This window comes from Oncorhynchus mykiss, chromosome 6, assembly GCF_013265735.2.
Source record: "Oncorhynchus mykiss isolate Arlee chromosome 6, USDA_OmykA_1.1, whole genome shotgun sequence".
Classification (NCBI taxonomy): domain Eukaryota; kingdom Metazoa; phylum Chordata; class Actinopteri; order Salmoniformes; family Salmonidae; genus Oncorhynchus; species Oncorhynchus mykiss.
Window position 1 is genome coordinate 44,456,990 of NC_048570.1, and position 23,557 is coordinate 44,480,546.

Below are 23,557 nucleotides of genomic sequence, written 5' to 3' on the forward strand. Positions count from 1 at the left end.
GGATTTGATTTTAAGAAATTTGGCTTAATTAATTTAATTAATATTATGGTGTTTCCATTCAGAGAAAAATTGTCCGTTTGTAAATTCAGACCGTTTCGCTCTCGGAGCGCACACTGGACGTTTGGGCCGAAGAGTAGGGTTGATTTGAGCGTTGACGGCAGTCAAGCACCCAAGCTAATGTTGGCTAGCTACTTCCAGACACAAATGAGACCACTAACCATTTTACTCACCCTAGCAGAGCTGGTAAAGCAGTCGCTTTGAAGTAATCGCAAAAAAAACCAGGCTTCATTTTAGTGCATTTTTCACCCTGCCAGCTGCTATTAGTTCAATTGAGCACCGTGGCACCAACCCGCCTTCCGAACGTTCTATTCCCAGCTTATTGTTCAACTTGACAACGCCTGCTTCGCTATTTTTGGCAATGAGACCTGCTCACGTTGTTTTATAGTTAAAATGTAAACAAAAATAATATTGGAACTCTGTGGTCTTCCCATTATTTTCTATGGGGAAATATAGGCATGTCTGTCTATTTCGCCAAATATCTTGCAATGTGTATATTTAGATTTTTTTTCAAGTCAGGTGTAACCGGTGTGAAATTGCAGGTATGTATGCATGCCTTATGATTAACGAGACGTGGTGTGATCATAACAACATACAGGAACTCAAGTCCTTTTGTTCACCTGACTCAGAATTCCTTACAATCAAATGCCGACCGCATTATCTACCAAGAGAATTCTCTTCGATCATAATCACAGTCGTATATATTGAAAAACAGCTTCTATCTCAAGGCCATCAGACTGTTAAACAGCCATCACTAACTGAGTGGCTGCTGCCAACATACTGACTCAACTCTAGCCACTTTAATAATGAAAAAATTGATGTAATAAATCTATCACCAGCCACTTTAAACAATGCCACTTTGTATAATGTTTACATACCCTACATTACTCATATCATATGTATATACTGTACTCTATACCATCTACTGCATCTTGCCTATGCCGTTAGGCCATCATTCATTCATAAAAATGTATGTACATATTATTCATTCCTTTACACTTGTGTGTATAAGGTAGTTGTTGTGAAATTGTTAGGTTAGATTACTTGTTAGATATTACTGCATGGTCGGAACTAGAAGCACAAGCATTTCGCTACACTAGCATTAACATCTGCTAACCATTTGCATGTGACAAATAAAATTTGATTTGAGCTAGTTAGCGGGGTGCACGTTCAATTGGTGACGTCACTCACGCTGAGACCTGGAAGTAGTTGTTCCCCTTGCTCTGCAAGGACCGCGGCTTTTGTGGAGCGATGGTTATCGATGCTTCAAGGGTAGCTGTTGTCTATGTGTGTAGAGGGTCCCTGGTGTGACCCAGGTAAGGACAAGGAGAGGAACGAAAGCTAAAACTGTTACACGGGCGCCATTTTAAAATCAGGAGAATCTCCTCTTTGTAATTATGTAAGTCTGGGCAGTGAGCTTGTTTGTCATCGATCCCTAGACCAGAAATAGTCAGAAATGCTTATTTTTTCCCTAATTTTTCATTACACAGACATAAGCACAGTTGACACATTTCGAGGTGCGGATGTTTACTTTCTACACAAGTAGTTTTTCTCCAGTTTTGTCCGACGAACAGATTGTAGTGGTAAAATAAAATGGGATACATTTAATAGAATTCTAAGCATCACTCCAGTCAAAACAGGCTCTGCGAATGTTAGATTTCATTCATTTTCAATGGACTCGCGCTAGTGTTCCAGTTTAGCCAACTTTCTTAAGCCGTTTTTCAGCCTTGAGTGAATTTTGACTCGTTCTATTGTCCAGCCTATAGATAGCCAGAGCGAATTTACAAAAGCACCCGAATATCCATTGAGAAAGCACAAAGACTATACCATTTAGCTAAGATGGACGAGAATAATCAAGTCAATTATTTAGATAGCCTATAGTTAATCTTTATTTTTTATTTTACCATTATTTAACCAGGTAGGCTAGTTGAGAACAAGTTCTCATTTACAACTGCGACCTTTCCAAGATAAAGCAAAGCAGTGTGACACAAACAAACAACAGAGTTACACATGGAATAAACAAACGTACAGTCAATAATACAATAGAAAAGGTGTATATATACACACAGTGTGTGCAAATGAGGTAGGATAAGGCAATAAATAGGCCATAGTGGCGAAATAGTTACAATATAGCAATTAAACACTGGAGTGATCGATGTGTAGAAGAGGAGTGTGCAAGTAGATACTGGGGTGCACAGGAGCAAAATAAATAACAGTATGGGGATGAGGTAGTTGGATGGGCTATTTACAGATGGGCTATGTACAGGTGCAGTGATGTGTGAACTGCTCTGACAGCTGGTGCTTAACTTCTTCGATATAGGGGGCGCTCTTTTAATTTTTGGATAAAAAAACTTTCCCGTTTTAAACAATATATTTTGTCACGAAAAGATGCTCGACTATGCATTTAATTGACAGCTTTGGAAAGAAAACACTGACGTTTCCAAAACTGCAAAGATATTATCTGTGAGTGCCACAGAACTGATGCTACAGGTGAAACCAAGATGAAATTTCAAACAGGAAATGCCCCAGATTTTGAAGGAGCTGTGTTCCAATGTCTCCTTATATGGCTGTGAATGCGACAGGAATGAGCTTACACTTTCTGTTGTTTCCCCAAGGTGTCTGCAGCATTGTGACGTATTTGTAGGCATATCATTGGAAGATTGACCATTTTACACTACATCTACCAGGTGCTCGCTTGGTGTCCTCCGTCGCAATTATTGCGTAATCTCCAGCTGCGTGTATTTTTCCATTTGCTTCCGAGGAGAAACCCAACTGCCACGAATTATTTATCATCGAATAGATACAGTGCCTTGCGAAAGTATTCGGCCCCCTTGAACTTTGCGACCTTTTGCCACATTTCAGGCTTCAAACATAAAAATATAAAACTGTATTTTTTTGTGAAGAATCAACAACAAGTGGGACACAATCATGAAGTGGAACGACATTTATTGGATATTTCAAACTTTTTTAACAAATCAAAAACTGAAAAATTGGGCGTGCAAAATTATTCAGCCCCCTTAAGTTAATACTTTGTAGCGCCACCTTTTGCTGCGATTACAGCTGTAAGTCGCTTGGGGTATGTCTCTATCAGTTTTGCACATCGAGAGACTGACATTTTTCCCCATTCCTCCTTGCAAAACAGCTCGAGCTCAGTGAGGTTGGATGGAGAGCATTTGTGAACAGCAGTTTTCAGTTCTTTCCACAGATTCTCGATTGGATTCAGGTCTGGACTTTGACTTGGCCATTCCATTGTAGATTTTGCTTTATGTTTTGCATCATTGTCTTGTTGGAAGACAAATCTCCGTCCCAGTCTCAGATCTTTTGCAGACTCCATCAGGTTTTCTTCCTGAATGGTCCTGTATTTGGCTCCATCCATCTTTCCATCAATTTTAACCATCTTCCCTGTCTCTGCTGAAGAAAAGCAGGCCCAAACCATGATGCTGCCACCACCATGTTTGACAGTGGGGATGGTGTGTTCAGCTGTGTTGCTTTTACGCCAAACATAACGTTTTGCATTGTTGCCAAAAAGTTCAATTTTGGTTTCATCTGACCAGAGCACCTTCTTCCACATGTTTGGTGTGTCTCCCAGGTGGCTTGTGGCAAACTTTAAACGACACTTTTTATGGATATCTTTAAGAAATGGCTTTCTTCTTGCCACTCTTCCATAAAGGCCAGATTTGTGCAATATACGACTGATTGTTGTCCTATGGACAGAGTCTCCCACCTCAGCTGTAGATCTCTGCAGTTCATCCAGAGTGAACATGGGCCTCATGGCTGCATCTCTGATCAGTCTTCTCCTTGTTTGAGCTGAAAGTTTAGAGGGACGGCAAGGTCTTGGTAGATTTGCAGTGGTCTGATACTCCTTCCATTTCAATATTATCGCTTGCACAGTGCTCCTTGGGATGTTTAAAGCTTGGGAAATATTTTTGTATCCAAATCCGGCTTTAAACTTCTTTACAACAGTATCTCGGACCTGCCTGGTGTGTTCCTTGTTCTTCATGATGCTCTCTGCGCTTTTAACGGACCTCTGAGACTATCACAGTGCAGGTGCATTTATACGGAGACTTGATTACACACAGGTGGATTGTATTTATCATCATTAGTCATTTAGGTCAACATTGGATCATTCAGAGATCCTCACTGAACTTCTGGAGAGAGTTTGCTGCACTGGAAGTAAAGGGGCTGAATAATTTTGTACGCCCAATTTTTCAGTTTTTGATTTGTTAAAAAAGTTTGAAATATCCAATAAATGTCGTTCCACTTCATGATTGTGTCCCACTTGTTGTTGATTCTTCACAAAATAATACAGTTTTATATCTTTATGTTTGAAGCCTGAAATGTGGCAAAAGGTCGCAAAGTTCAAGGGGGCCGAATACTTTCGCAAGGCACTGTATGTGAAAAACACCTTGAGGATTGATTCTAAACAACGTTTGCCATGTTTCTGTCGATATTATGGAGTTAATTTGGAAAAAAGTTTGCCGTTGTAATGACTTAATTTTCGGGTTTTTTTCTTAGCCAAACGTGATGAACAAAACGGAGCGATTTCTCCTACACAAATAATCTTTTTGGAAAAAATGAACATTTGCTATCTAACTGAGAGTCTCCTCATTGAAAACATCCGAAGTTCTTCAAAGGTAAATTATTTTATTTGAATGCTTTTGTTTTTGTGAAAATGTTGCCTGCTGAATGCTAGGCTTAATGCTATGCTAGCTATCAATACTCTTACACAAATGCTTGTGTAGCTCTGGTTGAAAAGCATATTTTGAAATTCTGAGATGACAGTGTTGTTAACAAAAGGCTAAGCTTGTGAGTCAATATATTTCTTTCATTTCATTTGCGATTTTCATGAATAGTTAACGTTGCGTTATGGTAATGAGCTTGAGGCTATGATTACGCTCCCGGATACGGGTTTGCGCGACGCAAGAAGTTAAAGCTAGGGAGGGAGATATGAGTCTCCAGCTTCAGTGATTTTTGCAGATCGTTCCAGTCATTGGCAGCAGAGAACTGGAAGGAAAGGAGGCCAAAAGAGGAATTGGCATTGGGGGTGACCAGTGAAATATACCTGCTGGAGCGCGTGCTATGGGTGGGTGCTGCTATGGTGACCAGCGAGCTGAGATAAGGTGGAGCTTTACCTAGCAAAGACTCATAGATGACATGGAGCCAGTGGGTTTGGCGACGGATATGAAGCGAGGGCCAGCCAACGAGAGCATACAGCTCGCAGTGGTGGGTAGTATATGGGGCTTTGGTGACGACACGGATGGCACTGTGATAGACTACATCCAGTTTGCTGAGTAGAGTGTTGGAGGCTATTTTGTAAATGACATCGCCGAAGTCAAGGATCGGTAGGATAGTCAGTTTTATGTGGGTATGTTTGGCAGCATGAGTGAAGGATGCTTTGTTGCGAAATAGGAAGCCGATTCTAGATTTAATTTTGGATTAGATGCTTAATGTGAGTCGGGAAGGAGAGTTCACAATCTAACCACACACCTAGGTATTTGTTGTTGTCCAAATATTCCACATAAGTCAGAACCGTCTAGAGTAGTGATGCTGGACAGGCGGGCAGCGATTGGTTGAAGAGCATGCATTTAGTTTTGCTTGCATTTCAGAGCAGTTGGAGGCCACGGAAGGAGAGTTGTATGGCATTGAAGCTCGTCTGGAGGTTAGTTATCACAGTGTCCAAAGAAGGGCCAGAAGTATACAGAATGGTGTTGTCTGCGTAGAGGTGGATCAGAGAATCACCAGCAGCAAGAGCGACATCATTGATGTATACAGAGAAAATAATCGGTCCGAGGATTGAACCCTGTGGCACCCCCATAGAGAAGGCCAGCGGTCCGGACAACAGGCCATCCGATTTGACACACTGAACTCTGTCAGAGAAGTAGTTGGTGAACAAGGCGAGGCAGTCATTTGAGAAACCAAGGCTGTTGAGTCTGTCGATAAGAATGTGGTGATTGACAGAGTCGAAAGCCCTGGCCAGGTTGATGAATACAGCTGCACAGTACTGTCTCTTATCGATGGCGGTTATGATATCGTTTAGGACCTTGAGCGTGGCTGAGGTGCACCCATGACCAGCTCGGAAACCAGATTGCATAGAGGAGAAGGTACGGTGGGATTCGAAATGGTCGGTGATCTGTTTGTTAACTTGGCTTTCGAAGACTTTAGAAAGGCAGGATAGGATAGATATAGGTCTGTAACAGTTTGGGACTAAAGTGTCTCCCCCTTTGAAGAGGGGGATGACAGCGGAAGCTTTCCAATCTTTGGGGATCTCAGACAATACGAAAGAGAGTTTGAACAGGCTAGTAATAACAATTTCAGCAGATCATTTTAGAAAGAGAGGGTCCAGATTGTTTAGCCCAGCTGATTTGTAGGGGTCCAGATTTTTTCTGCTCTTTCAGAACATCAGCTATCTGGATTTGGGTGAAGGAGAAATGGGGGAGTCTTGGGCAAGTTGCTGTGGGGGGTGCAGGGCTGTTGACCAGGGTAGGTGTAGCCAGGTGGAAAGCATGGCCAGCTGTCGGAAAATGCTTATTGAAATTCTCAATTATCGTGGATTTATCGGTGGGGACAGTGTTTCCTAGCCTCAGTGTAGTGGGCAGCTGGGAGGAGGTGTTCTGATTTTCCATGGACTTTACAGTGTCCCAGAACTTTTTGGAGTTTGTTCTACAGGATGCACATTTCTGTTTGAAAAAGCTAACCTTTGCTTTCCTAACTGCCTGTGTATATTGGTTCCTAACTTCCCTGAAAAGTTGCATACCACGGGGGATATTCGTTGCTAATGCAGTACGCCACAGGATGTTTTTGTGCTGGTCAAGGGCAGTCAGGTGTGTTTCTATATTTTTTGAATGGGGCATGCTTTAAGATTGTGAGGAAACATTTTTAAAGAATAACCAGGCATCCTCTACTGATGGAATGAGGTCAATATCCTTCCAGGATACCCGGGCCAGGTCGATTAGAAAGGCCTGCTCGCTGAAGTGTTTTAGGGAGCGTTTGACAGTGATGAGGGGTGGTCGTTTGACCGCAGACCTATTAAAGGACGCAGGCAATGAGGCAGTGATCGCTGAGATCCTGGTTGAAGACAGCAGGGTGTATTTGGAGGGCAGGTTGGTTAGGACCTATGAGGGTGCCCATGTTTACGGATTTGGGGTTGTTCCTGGTAGGTTCATTGATAATTTGTGTGAGATTGAGGGCATCAAGCTTAGATTGTAGGATGTCCAGGGTGTTAAGCATGTCCCAGTTTAGGTCACCTAACAGCACAAGCTCTGCAGATCGATGGGGGCAATCAATTCACATTCACATGGTGTCCAGGGCACAGCTGGGGGCAAAAGGTGGTCTATAGCAAGCGGCAACGGTGAGAGACTTGTTTCTAGCAAGGTGGATTTTTAAAAATAGAAGCTCAAATTGTTTGGGCACAGACCTGGATAGTAAGACAGAACTCTGCAGGCTAACTCCGCCCCCTTTGGCAGTTCTATCTTGTCGGAAAATGTTATAGTTAGGGATGGAAATATACTGGCAAGTTTGATTTAGAACTACTAACGTTAGGTAGCTAGCTAACATATTTTTGAGATAGCAAAAGCTCAGGTTGCCCAGCCTGGTGGAGATACAATCTTCTGCAAAATAATTCGCAAGGAGATTCGTGCAAAAATATTATTTGAAGATGTACTGTTGTAATGATATGCTATGTGGTTCGTAAAGACAACGTAGCTAACAAATTGTCAGCCAACATAACGTGCAAGGTAACTTATTTGAAAAGTCATTACTTTATGACATTGAGTAGAAAGTTACCCCTTGGTCGTTAGGGCAAATCTGGTCTGTGATAGGAGGGGGGGGGGGGGGGGGGGGGGGTTCACACCTAGCTCGGCTATTAGACTATTCTTTAGTAAAGCTTGTATAGTCTATTGTTCAGCTATTAGCCCTGCTCCCCAACTTGCAACAAATTGCTGTTCCTATTGCATTCCTTTCCCTCTTCCACACATCATTCTGCTCCTGAGTGGCTCGCTTGTGGGCGTGCAGGCAGGATATGGCAGCATTTTCGGTTGTGTGTCTCGAATCCTCCATACTGTAGCAGGTTTGTATGAAGGTGTGGTTATTCACAGGCAAATTGTTATATGCTATGGAGGTACGTGTCTTTTTGTCGAGAGCAAAATCTTTTTTATTTTCAATCAAAAATAATTGTTCTGAAAGCAACTTTCTTCCGACACAAAGGAAGTCAAAGCGGATACCTATGAAGATGGCATCTCAGGTAAGCAGCACTGGGCTGTATTGACGTATCCTAAAAATGACATCTGCTGCTTTAGATTGAACGGTCATATCTCAGTTATTGTTTTCATATCTATATCGAAAATGTAGATATTGCCAGATGTTCACTCTCCGAGAAACAGGCCGTGGAAGCTTTATTGCTGGCAAACGTGTCCACAACCAGAGGTAATTAAACTGTCCTGTGTTCTTTTTCTCCATCTCTGCCTGTCTTGTTGTACATGTTCATCCCTCTCCCCTTCTCCCTAAATCCTCTAGGTTATATCAGCTGTTTTGGTGAACCCCTCCCACATCTGAACTAGCTGACACAGAGGCCACAGCATGATCATAGGTGAGATGTCACTTGGTCAGGTCAAAAGGAAGTATTATTAAGGAGATGCTTTACATTGAAATATAGACAGAGATGTAGTAGTCCCAGAGTTAATGATCCAGGGTCAGTTTTGCATTTCACCTCCTGATTTAAGATGACTGAGCGTGTTAGAGTAAATAAAAAAAGGCTTAATCATGCTCTCTCGTCTGCAGGTATGTTTTGATGTGAGAGAGGAAGCCAGTCCCGTCATCGCCACCTCACCCGCACTTAAGGTAACCTTCGGGCCAACTGGGGGTCCAAGGATGGTTAGGAGACACCGCAATTGTGATGAACTGAGAGAATATTTGGGAAGCACTGTAATTCATGAATCATATGCTGTCTGCTGCTGTTCTTACCTCTCTCCCCACCTCGTCTTTCTTCCTTGTTTTAAAATGCACACCATATGTGCATTGAAGTACAGAATGAACTTGTATTTATAATATTACAATTATAATGCATTTATAACACCTGGATAATGAACTTCTTTCAATAAAGCGTTTCACATTCTCCACTGGTTGAAATTAAGTATCTCATTGAAATACTATCCTGTGTCCTCAGATTAATGCAGATGAAGGGAGTTAGATATGCATAGTTTTTTTCTGTATATATGAATTACAAATCAATCATGTTTCTAGTCTATTGCATAGTTACCATGTGTAATCATTGATGTCCCAGGAGCGGTAAACACTGTTGAAGTGTATAATTGTAATACATACAAGCAGACACAGCATCATTCAAATAATGGTGTTTGATATGACTGAAAAATTATGTCTCAGAGATTCATACCTGAAATCGCACCTTTATTTGCCAAGGAAGAGTACATGATCAGTGAATTATTCAATGTACAGGCTACAATGTGGAAATCTCATGCGTGGTAATAACTACAGTACATGTGTATATAGGACTTGCATCCTTGGCACAATAAAGTTATTATATTCTACTCTATCCATAGGCTTCATTAATGCCATTCAGACTTGAAGTTGATACAACAATTATGATAGCTGAGGTTCATAGATTGGTATGACTATTAGTTCAGAACCTAACGTTTTAGGGTTCATACACAGAACGGTTACATACTGTAGCTAGCTACACATCCATAGGCATACAGTTATTTTTATCCTCCACTACACAATAATCAAGTACATAGTTAGCTAGCTATGTTACTTCAACTGCATTGCAAGGCAAGCTTACACAATTGTACATTCAATTTGCAGTAAATGCTTTAGCTAGCTAGATTCTTTACATCCACCTTTTCACAAGATAACAGCCTGGTTTGCTGGTTCTCAGGAGTCCCAAAAACATTAAACAACACAAATGACAAATTCATTCTCCTAACACTAGCTAGCTGGCTAATGTTAGCTAGTCAGATAACTTGCTAAATAGCGATTTTCGTAAATTAACTTAATGACAAAGGAATATGCACAAACTTTTGTCTCTACATTAACTAACATATTCCTTTCAATTGTAAATGTTTTGCTTGACTCATTATGATGTTATAACAACTTACATCTGGTTCCACCGTAATGTTGTGTTGAAGAACGCCACAAGGAAGGCTCGCATCAAAATTCGTCATTGGAACCACTCAATATGATTGGTCATATAAAAACCTTGGGACCCAAATGCATAATGAGTGCTCTAACTACCCCTTGTGGTGGTCTGGAGCAATGAAGCCATGACACTGGGTACCTTTAAGTCCCGCGGTGCAAGCTCGCAACTTTTAAAGGAGGAACCACTGTAGGTCCTGGATGGCAGGAAGCTAATCCCCAATGATGTACTGGGCGGTACGCACTACCCTCTGTAGCGCCATACAGTCAGATACCGAGCAATTGCCATACCAGGTGGTGATGCAACCGGTCAGGATGCTCTCGATGCTGCAGCTGTAGAACTTTGAGGATCTGGGGACCCATGCCAAATTGTTTCATTCTCCTGAGGGGGGAAAAGGTGTTGTCATGCCCTTTTCACGACTGTCTTGGTATGTTTGTACCATGATAGTTTGTTGGTGATGTGGACACCAAGGAAGTTGAAACTCTCGACCCGCTCCACTTCAGCCCTCTCGATGTAAATGGGGGCCTTTTCGGCCCTCCTTTTCCTGTAGTCCACGATCATATCCTTTGTCTTGCTCACATTGAGGGAGACATTGTTGGCCTGGCACAACACTGACAGGTATTTTACCTCCTCCAAATAGGCGGTCTCATTGTTGTCGGTGATCAGGCCTACCACTGTTGTGTCATCAGCAAACTGACGGCGTTGGAGTCATGCTTGGCCAAGCAGTCAAGGGTGAACAGGGGCGGTATGTGAATTGGAGTGGCCCTAGGATTTCCGGGATGATGGTGCTGTGAGCCATAACCAGTCTTTCAAAGCACTTCATGGCTACCGACGGGTTGGTAGTCATTTGGGCAGGTTACCTTAGTGTTCTTGGGTACAGGGACTGGTGGTCTGCTTGAAACATGTTGGTATTACAGACTCAGAGGTTGAAAATGTCAGTGAAGACACTTGCCAGTTGGTCCGCGCATGCTCGGAGTACACGCCCTGGCAATCCGTCTGGCCCCTCTGTCTTGTGAATGTTGACCCGTTTAAAGGTCTTGCTCACACCGGCTATGGAGAGTGTGATCACAGTCATCCGGAACAGCTCTCATGCATGCTTCAGTGTTTCTTGCCTCGAAGTGAACATAAAAGGCATTTAGCTCTGCTGGTAGGCTCGCGTCACTGGGAAAATCACGTCTGGGTTTCCCTTTGTAGTCCGTAATAGTTTGCAAGCCCACATCTGACGAACTGCAGAGCCGGTGTAGACAGATTCAATCTTAGTCCAATATTGACACTTTGCCTGTTTGATGGTTCATCTGAGGGTATAGCAGGATTTATTATAAGTGTCCAGATTAGTGTCCTGCTCCTTGTAAGAGACAGCTCTAGCTTTTTAGCTTGGTGAGGATGTTGCCTGTAATCAATGGCTTCTGGTTGGGACATGTACGTATGGTCACTGTGGGGACAACGTCCTCAATGCACTTATTGATGAAGCCGGTGACTGAGGTGGTATACTCCTCAATGCCATTGGATGAATATTCCAGTCTGTGCTAGAAAAACAGTAGTGTAGCATCTGCATCGTCGGACCACTTCCGTATTGAGCGAGTCACTGGTACTTCCTACTTTAGTTTTTGCTTGTAAGCAGGAGGATAGTTATGGTCAGATTTGCCAAATGTAGGGCTAGGGAGAGCAGTGTATGCGTCTCTGTGTGTGGAGTAAAGGTGGCCTAAAAACACACAAGTCTGGTTTGGACCGTGCCTGTTAAAGGTTTATACCAATTGCATTTGGCTTCCCAAGGCAAGCTGGGGATAGCTGTGAGGAGTTTGCTGTATGCCATTGATGCTCCGCTATAGGCAGAAGAGCGGCTTGCCCCTCCTCCTTCGCTGCTGTCTGGAGGAGGACGCTATTATCCTAGTCGATGAAGAGCCCCCACCCCTTCTCCTGGGGCCAAGCCCTGGAAAAGTCGGTGAAGTTCCTTGGGGTAGCCATCATGATGCCAGCCCATGAGGGATGGGTCTGCGAGGCAGTCTCGTCGCTTGAGTTAAGAGTGGGACGAACCACATTGGGCTGCTCTGTACACTCTACGGCAGAGGGTGTTCACAGCAAAAAATACACACAATGGATGCATGACACTGAACACTGCTTCCGCGTGTTAGACACCCAGGCAGACGACATACAGGAAGTGTGTCCTCACCTAAAATGGTCACCCTGCATTGACAAGATTGTGCTGGTACAGGGGCCTTGCTCGGTACCCACTGGGCAGAGCTAGCAGGTTCCATGGTTCCAAGAAACAGCTAATCCAAGAACAAAGGGAAAAGAGACTAACGTTCGCCACTTGGGCTAGAAGCCTAGCTAGTTAGCACAGTGCTATCAGGATAAGCTAATCCTATAAACAATGTGAACATAGCTGGCGATCACCACATGGGCTGCTAGCATAGCTAGTTAGCACAAAGTTATCCAAAGGAAGCTATTGCTCTTACAAACAAAAGAGTGGCTCTCGGCCAATAAGCAGTGATGCTAGGATGGACAGTCTACTCAACGCCGGTGGAGGGTTTAACAAAACGTACGAGCAAAGTAGTAATTCTACCCTTCCAGGTAGATAAGCTAGTCGGTAGGATAGCTAGCCTTGCCGAGAGCTAGCCAGGTTAGCTAAGCCTTGCAGCTAAGCTATCCAAGTCTCAGCAGCTAGCAGTGTGATGCTAGCTACAACAGGAGATGAAGGAATAAAAGCAGTGAAGCAAATTCTTACCTGAAGCAAAACTGTTCCTTTTGGTGAAGTCACCCAACAATAAAGATTACCCTGCACTCGGCGGTGTAACCTTAACGGCACTGAAAAGTTACAGGAAAACCCATCGAGCCGTGCTGAAGAGAGCTAAGTATAACTGTTCTGTGAGGAAGAGAGGTGAAAATTACCAGAGGGCAGGCTCATTAGTATGAGGTTAGGGGCTCCCTCATTCGCAAATCGACCAGTCCGTCTCGAACAGACGTGTATGATTGGTTATTCGAGGTACTTTGAAAAATTCTGGTTTATCCCCACAGTGACAGATAATTGAAAGAACTGAAGCTAAGTTGGGGCCATACTGCCAAACAGGCTTTAGACCATCAGAAGCGGAGAGATCATGACTCTGCCTTATCTGCCAGAAGGCACAAACAGGATAAGTGAGATTTCAATTAGGGTGACATTTTACTCTTCTTATCGCTGTTCACAAAATGCTATCGTATTCACTGTTACATTGAAGATAAGCATTCAACATTATCCTTCAAGTAAACTGGTGTGAAAAACCTGTGACAGGTAAGTCCTGTTGTTTGTAAAGCTACATAGAACATGGACAATCAAATACAGTACATAGAAGACAAGCAACTAATGTTATCCCTCATGTAAGCAGGTTGTGATTAGGCTATCCTGAATGACGGGTAAGTGGTTGCAGTCAGTATCAAATCACATTTCACAATTAGCCCGAATACCCTAAAGACATCATTTTACATTCTAGAAATGGAGAAATGTTCTAAAAATGGAGACATTAAAATAAAAATTTAAAAAACCTTTTAGAAGTACCTCATGTTCTGCATCAAAATAAGAACATTTACCATAGTAGCTCACAATATCATAATTCTGTATATGGGTAAACCTGCATTTAGCAGAAAAGGGTGCATGGGGCTTGAGATGGGAACATGAGACGAGGGGAAATGACTGAGAACAGCTCAAGTTACTCTACGCCTGGGAACTGAAAACAAAATCTAACCGCCATTATAATGGTTATGCTAATACGTTGGCTGAATACCAACAGCACAACCAGATCCGTACATATTTTATCCACGTATTATATCTACAGCCTCTAAGATTGACATGCTCTAGTCACCGTGCTGCAGCATACTGTTTGTGAAAAAACAAGATATCGTCGGACCAACAATAGAGTGAAGACTTGCTGCTTCCAAGAAAACTATCCATTTTGATATAAAACAAATAAAATAATTAAACACAAATATTATACACCCCCCCCCCCCCCCCCCCCTTTTTGCCCTCAGAACAGACTCAATTATTCAGGGCATAGACTCTACAAGGTGTCTAAAGTGTTCCACAGGGATGCTGGCCCATGTTGACGCCAATGCTTCCCACAGTTGTGTCAAGTTGGCTGCATGTTCTTTGGGTGGTGGACTATTCTTGATACAGACGGGAAACTCTGGACCATGAAAAACCCAGCAGCGTTGCAGTTCTTGACATAAACTGGTGCGCCTGGCACCTACCACCATACCCCATTCAAAGGCACTCAAATATTTTGTCTCGACCATTCACCCTCTGAATGGCACACATACACAATCCATGTCTCACGGTTAAAAAAATCCTTCTTTAACCCGTCTTCTCCCCTTCATCTACACTGATTGAAGAAGATTTAACAAGTGACATCCATAAGGGATCATAGCTTTCAGCTGGTCAGTTTGTCATGGAAAGAGCAGGTGTTCTTAATGTTTGGTATATTGTTTGGTATATTTTGATGTGTTATGGAAACCTATTGCATGAATATTGAGAGTAATAAGTGATGAATGTTAGCTCTGCATGTATGCTGTCATGGTATCAGATTAATCCGCCAGACTGGTAAGTATTGAAGACATATCATAACATTTATTTAAAAGCCCTAACAGATTACAGTAAAACATATTATAGATTCTAGATTTACTTCTATCATAGTAAATTGTATAGTAAAAAGTCCACTCACAACTCTTGCGAATTCCCTTCCAAACCCCACGCATAACATATGCAACACTGTAATACCTCATGGTCTCATTAGAAGGTCAGAATAGTGGCATTTAACCATTGTAACGAGAGCTGTTAAAGTCCCTGACACCAATCTCGGTGCCAATGTACCAGCCACCAAAGGGATGCTTATAAATGTTTAGATATGCTTTAGAAAATGATCATAATACCTCCAAGATGTTGTAACGAGAGCTGTCACAGAAGTCCCTGACTCCGATCTCTGTACCCATGTACCAGCCACTGAACGGACAGGCGGTGAATTCCAGCCCCCCCACCTCTAGCAGCATGCTAGATACAGCAGGTAGGCTGTACCACTTCAGATTCAAGTCCTTGAACCAATCATACCTGTATGCACAAGCATAGAAAGACAAAGAGATACGTTCAAATGAACAGTCAAGCTTTGGAGGAGTGATGGTGAATGTGACATATCTTGACTAATTGATTCAAATAAATAGGTTCGTTTTCAAGGTATGTAGAGGATGTTTAAGGGTACATATTATATACAGCTTTAATTGAAGCTGACTTGGCTCCTGTTGTTCAACTCAAAGTGCTTCCATCTCAACAATTCTATACTGCTAAGAGTTGAACATTTTACATTCTTATCTTGGTGAAAAGCCGACATATTAGCATGGATTTTGTTCTGGAGGCAGCTCTGCAAAGCGGCCAGTAGTTGGCACAGCCATTCATAAAATCTGACTTTAAACCACACTGCTACGTTTTTACAATATAGCCCATTTTGACTTTGCAGTTGGCCTATCTAAGCGGAAATCACTCAGTTCTGCCTCCAGGACAAGATTCATGACAACAAACTGCAAAAAGCTGTGGGAAGAGATTAGTGACAAAGCTTACATTCTGATATTGAAAGTTTGTATAGCACGTCAAGGGAAAGAAAATACTGTATGCATGTACAAAGAAATGAAGGATTTCTCCAAGAGATGCTAGATATCTGCCTACTGTGATGTGGAGTGTATTGTTCTACAAGGCAATTTGCTCCTACACTGTAGTTAATAGAAACACAGCCAAGAAGTACAGGAGCGCAGCCAAAACTAACATTATCACATGCTCACAGCAAAAACACCTGCAATCACTTCTGAAATTACTGGCCCTACATCCATCTACCTGGTGCTACACAGGCTCGGAGTTGCCCATGGGGGACAGTCTACGCAGTAGCAGAGAGCCATCACAGCTTCATGGCAACAGAGTTGAGGCCAACTAAACTGATGCAGGGGGAGATGGGGGGTGGCGAAGGACAGTTCTGGGAGCTTGTTTGATAGAGGATGCCATGTGCAGGGGATGAAACTCCCCCAGTGCCTGAAGACTGGTGACATTGCGAGTGTGTGTCTGTGTGGAATGTTAGTGGTATGTTAGCGTGACAATTGAAACACACCCCAACCCAGCCTCTGTTCCTGTATCACTCTGTTATGACACTTGGACGTGCATGTGTGTGTGTGTGTGTGTGTGTGTGTGTGTGTGTGTGGTCTAACTCACTTGGGATGGGTGATCTGCACCTCCAGAATAAGGTCTTGAGGGATCTCAAACAGCTCTGGGTCGTTCCCATTGGATTGCAGCAGGAGGGGCAGCACGTCGAATCGACCCTTGGGAGCCTTCCAGCCCTGCTGGATGCAGATCTAGTAACCAAAACATTTAATAAACATTTTACGTGGACTCACTCAAGTAGATGTGTAACTCCTGTTTGGTGGTTTCCACTCCAGTTTTAGTCAGAGCTTTGGCCTTGCTCGGAGGCATGCTATATAAAGACATTGAACACACTCAGGTTTTGTGATCTACTGTAAGTGGTTCAGTGGGTTGAACCTGACAAGGCAAAGTTTGAGGATTCAAATCCCACGAGGGACACATATTCCATGCTGTTACGAACAATAATTAACTTTGAATAACAGTGACCAGTGTCTTTTTACTCTACCTCAGTGAATTCCACGTTGGCTGGGTCTCCCAGAATCTGACCATCGGGCTGCTTGTAACCGGCATAGCGAATCAGCTGTGTGTTCCATACCCGAAAGTCGCGCTTGCCATCTGTCCTCTGAGGAAATATGGTAATGGCAGATCTGGATAGAAATAACCCACCAGCCCCCAGAGAGAGAGAAAGTTTAATGACGAGAGTTTAAAGACAGTATCTGTAGATTAGCAATGCAACAAATGAATGTCTACCCAACCACATAGCATCTAATGGTTTAGGGCAGTTTAATTTAGGAGGTCGTGGGTAAGGCAGGCTAGGAAGTCTGACAGGGCCAAAGCTTTAGCCCCTTTAGCACCTTTAGCCCCCCACTACTGAACCTATCCTGCTGGGTTAAGCTAATGCCATGACTGGGCAAAAGGGTTGATTCTACTAATCTGGTTGTAAGTCTTCGTCCCAAAGGACCCAAATATCTCTGGGCACCAATCTCTATGCTTGCCTTACAGAGGAGAAACTAGTGTCCTCTATAGTCAATACAAGCCCAAAGAATGAGAGGAGAATTGACTATATAAAACTCAAATTGTTTTGGGGTCTGTATCTAAGCAGAAGCAGCCTGGCTGCAGATCAGTTTGTGCTTCAGCCAACTCCTTCATTTGTTCTTATGCCGTACACAAACCCGACAGAGGCTTAAGAGCAAACTGATATGCCATCAGGCTTCTGTTACATGCTTACAGTGGCTAAGTATTATTTGATGTACAGCATCAGCAGTCTTTGGGAATGTGATGTGACTAACTCAGTGCAGTGATGAGTCAGACACATACAGTAGGGGAGAGTGGGGTATGTTGAGACATTTTTACATTCAGCACCACTACGTCAAGGGAAATCATCATTCTTTCTAAGAAAGATTCAGGATGTCTTGTATCCCTGAAAATAATCATAATGAATGTAAAACATGTTTTTTGAAAACATAGCTTGTCCATAAAAAAGGGTTCTCTTTGCACAACTTACCCCGGGTACGGGCTAAGTTGAGCATAGGGACAGGGTAAGTTGAACCGCCTTGGGGTAAGTGAGTGCTAGTGTCCTGTGATAGTGGGTGATGGTAGGTCAAAGTTTAATTCATGGAATTGGGCTGTGGTATATCATAAATGTATGCCTACATTCTGATATAGATATCCCTGTTCAATATCACTTAGCCTTCCATTTATTCACCAGTTGTCTGGGACAGGGATGTTTCCATGTGCCAATACATAGGCAAGTTCTCTGCATTTGAGGCTACTAAAACCCATGAAACTGGTCTGAGATTATTGATATGCTTAGCAAGCTCAGACTCCATGTCAATAGACATGTGCCTCTGGCTTTGCTACTCTATCATAGCCTCTCTTTCGAACAGGTGTTCATTTTCTTTTTTGTCAATGTAGCTCTTCAGTATAATTCAGTCTTTTTAATATCCCTTGCTGCAGCTAGATTGGACTTCTTCCCCTTCTCTCACTTCCTTGGCTGCTCTCTTAAGAACCCCCAAGAAGCAGCCATATTGTTGTCATTCCGCTAGGGACCTGTTTTTAATGTATTAAGTGTGTATGTTTATTCTGTGTTACCATTTAATTAGCTAGTAAATAAAATTCTAGCAATTTGTGTAGTACTGAATCATAAGGTTAAGGTTTTTGCAGATGCAAAGAGGTTACAACTGTTCAGAATGATGATATGATACAAGGTTATGATTAATAAGTTGACTGTTAGATGTGATAGGTAAAGATCTTTAAAGAGTTTAATTTGGGAGATGGTAACTCTTTATAGAACTGCTCTCATGGTGCCCCAGATCCTAATGAGTTAATTGTTACATGATTAATTTAAAATCTGGTAACAATTAAACATATTTAGGTAATTAGATAAGTCTTCAGATTAATGTTAATGTCAAATCACGACAGTGGCCATTGGCTCAAATAACCCCAAGACAAACAATTTTACTATATTAGTCCACAGAGCTACAAGGATGCACTTTGATGCTCGGTTTAGGACCTCATATTATAGCATCAGGAAACCTACAGTGGTTACTCAATTAAAAGTTTTGAGATTATGCCACGGCACTTAAGAGGTAATTTGTGGTTTAGTACGTTACCATGCATCACTGCTTCATTGCTGTGGTCTGGAGCAAGAGGGAGTTAGAACACTGATTATGCTTTTCGGCCCCAAGGCGTTAAATGACAATGAATCTGCGATAAACCAAATAGAAACTGATAATTGTGCACGACTTCAAAATTGAATTTCAATTAACCTGTTGCGACTCTAGGGGCAGTATTTTCATTTTTGGAAAAAAAAGTTCCCGTTTTAAACATGATATTTTGTCAGGAAAAGATGCTAGAATATGCATATAATAAGCTTTGGATAGAAAACACTCTAACGTTTCCAAAACTGTAAAGATAGTCTGTGAGTATAACAGAACCGATGTTGCAGGTGAAAGCCTGAGAAAAATCCAATCCGGAAGTGCCCCAGGTTATGAAAGTGCTGCGTTCCAATGAGTCCCTATTGAGCTGTGAATGTGCCATCAACGAGCTTACGCTTTCTACGTATTCCCCAAGGTGTCTACAGCATTGTGACGTAGTTTCACGCATTTATGTTGAAGAATAGCCGTAGGCGGCCACATTGCGTAAGTGGTCACATGGTGGCTCCGAGAGATTCTCGCGTAAAATACAGAGGTAGCCATTACTCCAACCGGTCCTACTGAAAAACGAATTGTCCCGACAGATATATTATCAAATAGATATTAGAAAAACACCTTGAGGATTGATTATAAACAACGTTTGCCATGTTTCTGTCGATATTATGGAGCTAATTTGGAATATTTTTCGCCGTTTTCGTGACTGCAATTTCCGGGCGATTTCTCAGCCAAACGTGAAGAACAAACGGAGCTATTTCGCCTACAAAAATAATATTTTGGGAAAAAATTAACTTTGGCTATCTGGGAGTCTCGTGAGTGAAAACATCCGAAGTTCATCAAAGGTAAACAATTTAATTTGATTGCTTTTCTGATTTGTGACAAGGTTGCCTGCTGCTAGCAAGGCATAATGCTATGCTATCGATAAACTTACACAAATGCTTGTCTAGCTTTGGCTGTAAAGCATATTTTGAAAATCTGAGATGACAGGGTGATTAACAAAAGGCTAAGCTGTGTCTCAATATATTTCATTTGTGATTTCCATGAATAGGAATATTTTCTAGGGATAATTATGTCCGTTGCGTTATGCTAATTATTGTCAGGCGATGATTACGCTCCCGGATGGGGAGTATCAAGAGGTTTTAACTGAATGATGGATGAAGGTGGTTGAATAAAGAACAATAGAGTAAGAATTGCTATTCCTCTGTCCTGCACGCACACCGGAAATAAATACACTTTGTTTCTACTTGGTCAGAAGAAGCTGTAAGCTAATGTTTTTATTCTAAGAGAAACTAACATGTTCAATTATATTCCATGATATTCTTAAAATATATGTGTTGACTGAATATAAGCAGCAAGTGGTGTTTGCTAAATAATCAAGTTGATGGTGCAGTCGTATAGCCTTGGCACCTAAATAAAGCTGAGTGACTCACTCATTCATGGCTTTGGATCAAAATAAGTACCAACATTCTTTCTGATCGTGAAAAATTTAAAATACTGTATAAGTGATTATAAAAACTCTACAATTAATCGCTAGTTTTGGTCTCAAATAAGCACGGTCTTTAACTAAAATAAGAGGAGAGTCAGGCGGAGAACAACCTATTTAAATTATATAAAAAATATTCAATTTTATTTGGAAAGGCATGCCAGACAAAATCAAAAAGGTCTGTAGGCTTGGGGGAGTTACAGATGAATGTTTTCAGTTGATGCTAAACAAGTTCGATCGGGTTTAAAATCAGGAGACCTACATGTCGAAAATATATTTTTAGATATACTGTAGGCCTACCGTTGGTGTTGTAGGTCTTTCATTTATTTAACCTTTATTTTACTACATAAAGGTTTACTTACTCTGCTTGCATCTTGACCCAGTTTATGCCCTCCTTTGTAATGCAAATCTGGGCGGCAGTGTGTTTTGGTCCGAGAACACGGTGCTACCCGTTCCAGGTTTAGGACTGTAACCACCAGAAGACTTGGAAATGAGCCTGAGCTGAGAGGATCACCAAAACTTAAAGGTATTTTGGTTTCAGTGCATTTAAAAAAATTATTTTGTGGTATCCAATTGGTAGTTACAGTCTTGTCTAATCGCTGCAACTCCCATACGGACTCGGGAGAAGCGAAGGTCGAAAGCCGTGTGTCCCGGACACAACGCCCACACCAATGTGTCAGAGAACACGTGCACCTGGTGACCTGCGCCCAGCCCACCAAAAGAGTTGCTAGTGCGTGATGGGACAAGGACATACCTGCCGGCCAAACCCTCCCCTAACCCGGACGATGCTGGGCCAATTGTACACCACCCCGTGGGTCTCCCGTTCACGGCTGGCTGCGACAAGAGCTTGGACTCTAACCCAGAAACTCTAGTGGCACAGCTAGCCTTTGACCACTGCGCCACTCGGAAGGCCTCAGTGGATTTTCTTTCAATTTTTCTTATATAGCCTATCAATGTGTAGGCATACTGTGTAATAAAATGGATCCTTAACGAATTACTATGGGAATAAATATCACTGAATGACTGGAAATATTGGAACAAAGTAGGCTAATGAAGGTAAACAAATTTATGCTTACTGGAAAATACTATTTCAAAATGAATGGAAGAGGCAAGTGGAATTTGTTTTTTTCAAACATTTGTTTTTCACAATGGCTATTAGCAGAACAATAGACACGATGTGGTTCCAAAAACAACTCTGACATAGGGTCCAGCATATCTCTTGATACACACAGTAATGTGCTAATTGAGCTCCGAGAGCCGATCTGTTATCCAACGATTACTTTAATAGCCCAGCTACTGCAAGTGTGAAAATCCCCCCCAACAAGCAAGAGCCTACCCGCGTGTGGTCAACTATTTTAGCACCGTTTCGCACTGCTCTGAGACAAGCAAGACGACTTAATAAACATATACATTTTAAAACAGTTTAATTACCCCTGCATTATTCTATAAAAGCCCCTTAGATATTCATTTAGAATCCTCTAAATTGAATTAGATCTACTACTGTGCAAGGACCTTTTATGTATCTGCCAGTATTTTCATTTAGAGATTGCGGTAAAGAAAGGTGTATGTAGATGGGTAACTGCCTTCCCAAGATCTCTTATTGCTCTTCACGATCACAATATTAAAAACGTTCAAATGCATTCATGAATTCAATCGCTTAAGCCATCATGTTGCGATTCATCTGATAAAGAATTGATTCGATCTATAAGCCCAGGACGAGAGTAAAACGGGCAATAAAATACACTACAAGAAAGGGAGGGCCATCTAACAAGTGCAGATTGGAAGGCCATCAAGCGAAACAGACCAATGAAGCACGGGTAAATGGCGGGAGTATCTATGACTCTGACTGGGTAGGGTAGGGAGCCCATGCCCTCCGCTTCTCCCTTCCCTCTGCGCGGGGTTCTGGGCCAGGAGGGTGGCTTCGGCTCTCGCCCGAGCTCGGATCTCCGCATCTCCTTGTCGCCTGGGTTGTGCCCGACCGGCTCCATCCCCCCTTTCCCCGTTAGGCACGGCCGCATGGTGCACCCCCTTTTCCTGTTAGGCACGGCCGCATGGTGCACCCCCTTTCCCTGTTAGGCACGGCCGCATGGTGCACCCCCTTTCCCTGTTAGGCACGGCCACATGGCGCACCCCCAATATCAAGGTGCACATGGGTCTATTTATATAATGAATATGAATTCGGAGGGCAGAAATGATTAAATATTAAAGCATTAGTCATACAAAAGTTATACTTAAATGTGAACAGGTTGGAGATAAGAGTACATGGCCATAAAGGCTAGATAATTTTTCAAGCTGTTCAAACATTCATAGATGACCAGCAGGGTCAAATAATACAAACAGTGGTTATAGAAGGTGCAACTGGACAGCACCTTAGGAGTACAGTCAGTTGGCTTTTCAAAGCCGAGCATTCAGAGGTCAAGACAGCAAGTGCATGTGTGAGAGAGAGAGAGAGAGGATCGAAACACAGTAACGCGTGGAATATATCAATAAGAATGTCAGTTTAATATGCAGTGCAGATCACCTCCTATTACCCTTCTCAGAGTTATTTTTTTTTAAATGATGCGTGTTCAATTATTTGTGGCATTGTGGCATTTAAAGCATATTGAAGATAAACAATAGGATTTGAAGCAATAGCCTACCCGTGTGTGGTCATCTATTTCAGCACCATTTTGCACTGCTCTGAGACAAGCATGGGGAATGGTCTTGCTTAATCAATGACGTTTTGTCTCTGTTTGGGTATTAGTTAGACTACAATTTGGGTGTGGAAACGTTAGGATTATTTTGCTCTTAGTACTGTAGCCTACTCCCAACCGGTCACGTTGTACAGCGCCATATTTTCCTAACGGAAACCCAGAGGGTTTCTTTTTTAATTAAGCAACATTTCTTAAAAATCAATCCCATATACTATGTTCTTACAAAAAAAGGATTTAAATTCTCTAGTACAGCCAATATTAAAGTCTGTCAAATGCTTCTCAAAGATGCCCTCTGGTGGTCAAACTAGCATTAATGGCAACAATGTCTGACAAATAACGTGCTATAGAATTCTGCGGCAGCCCGCAAGGTGTGCTGCAGTA

The 23,557-nt window shown here is 42.3% G+C and overlaps 1 protein-coding gene across 3 annotated transcripts in view; it reads right to left on the reverse strand.

Moving 5' to 3' along the window:
* nos1 (nitric oxide synthase 1 (neuronal)) overlaps positions 1–23,557 on the reverse strand; it is a 64,888-nt gene that overhangs the window by 20,698 nt on the left and 20,633 nt on the right. For all 3 annotated transcript variants that reach the window (XM_036980173.1, XM_036980172.1, XM_036980174.1), the window contains exons 8-10: positions 16,855–16,996; positions 16,422–16,561; positions 15,104–15,278 (exon numbers count right to left, since the gene is read on the reverse strand). In XM_036980173.1, coding sequence (XP_036836068.1) covers positions 15,104–15,278; positions 16,422–16,561; positions 16,855–16,996 — 457 coding nt within the window. The remainder of the gene's footprint in view (positions 1–15,103; positions 15,279–16,421; positions 16,562–16,854; positions 16,997–23,557) is intronic.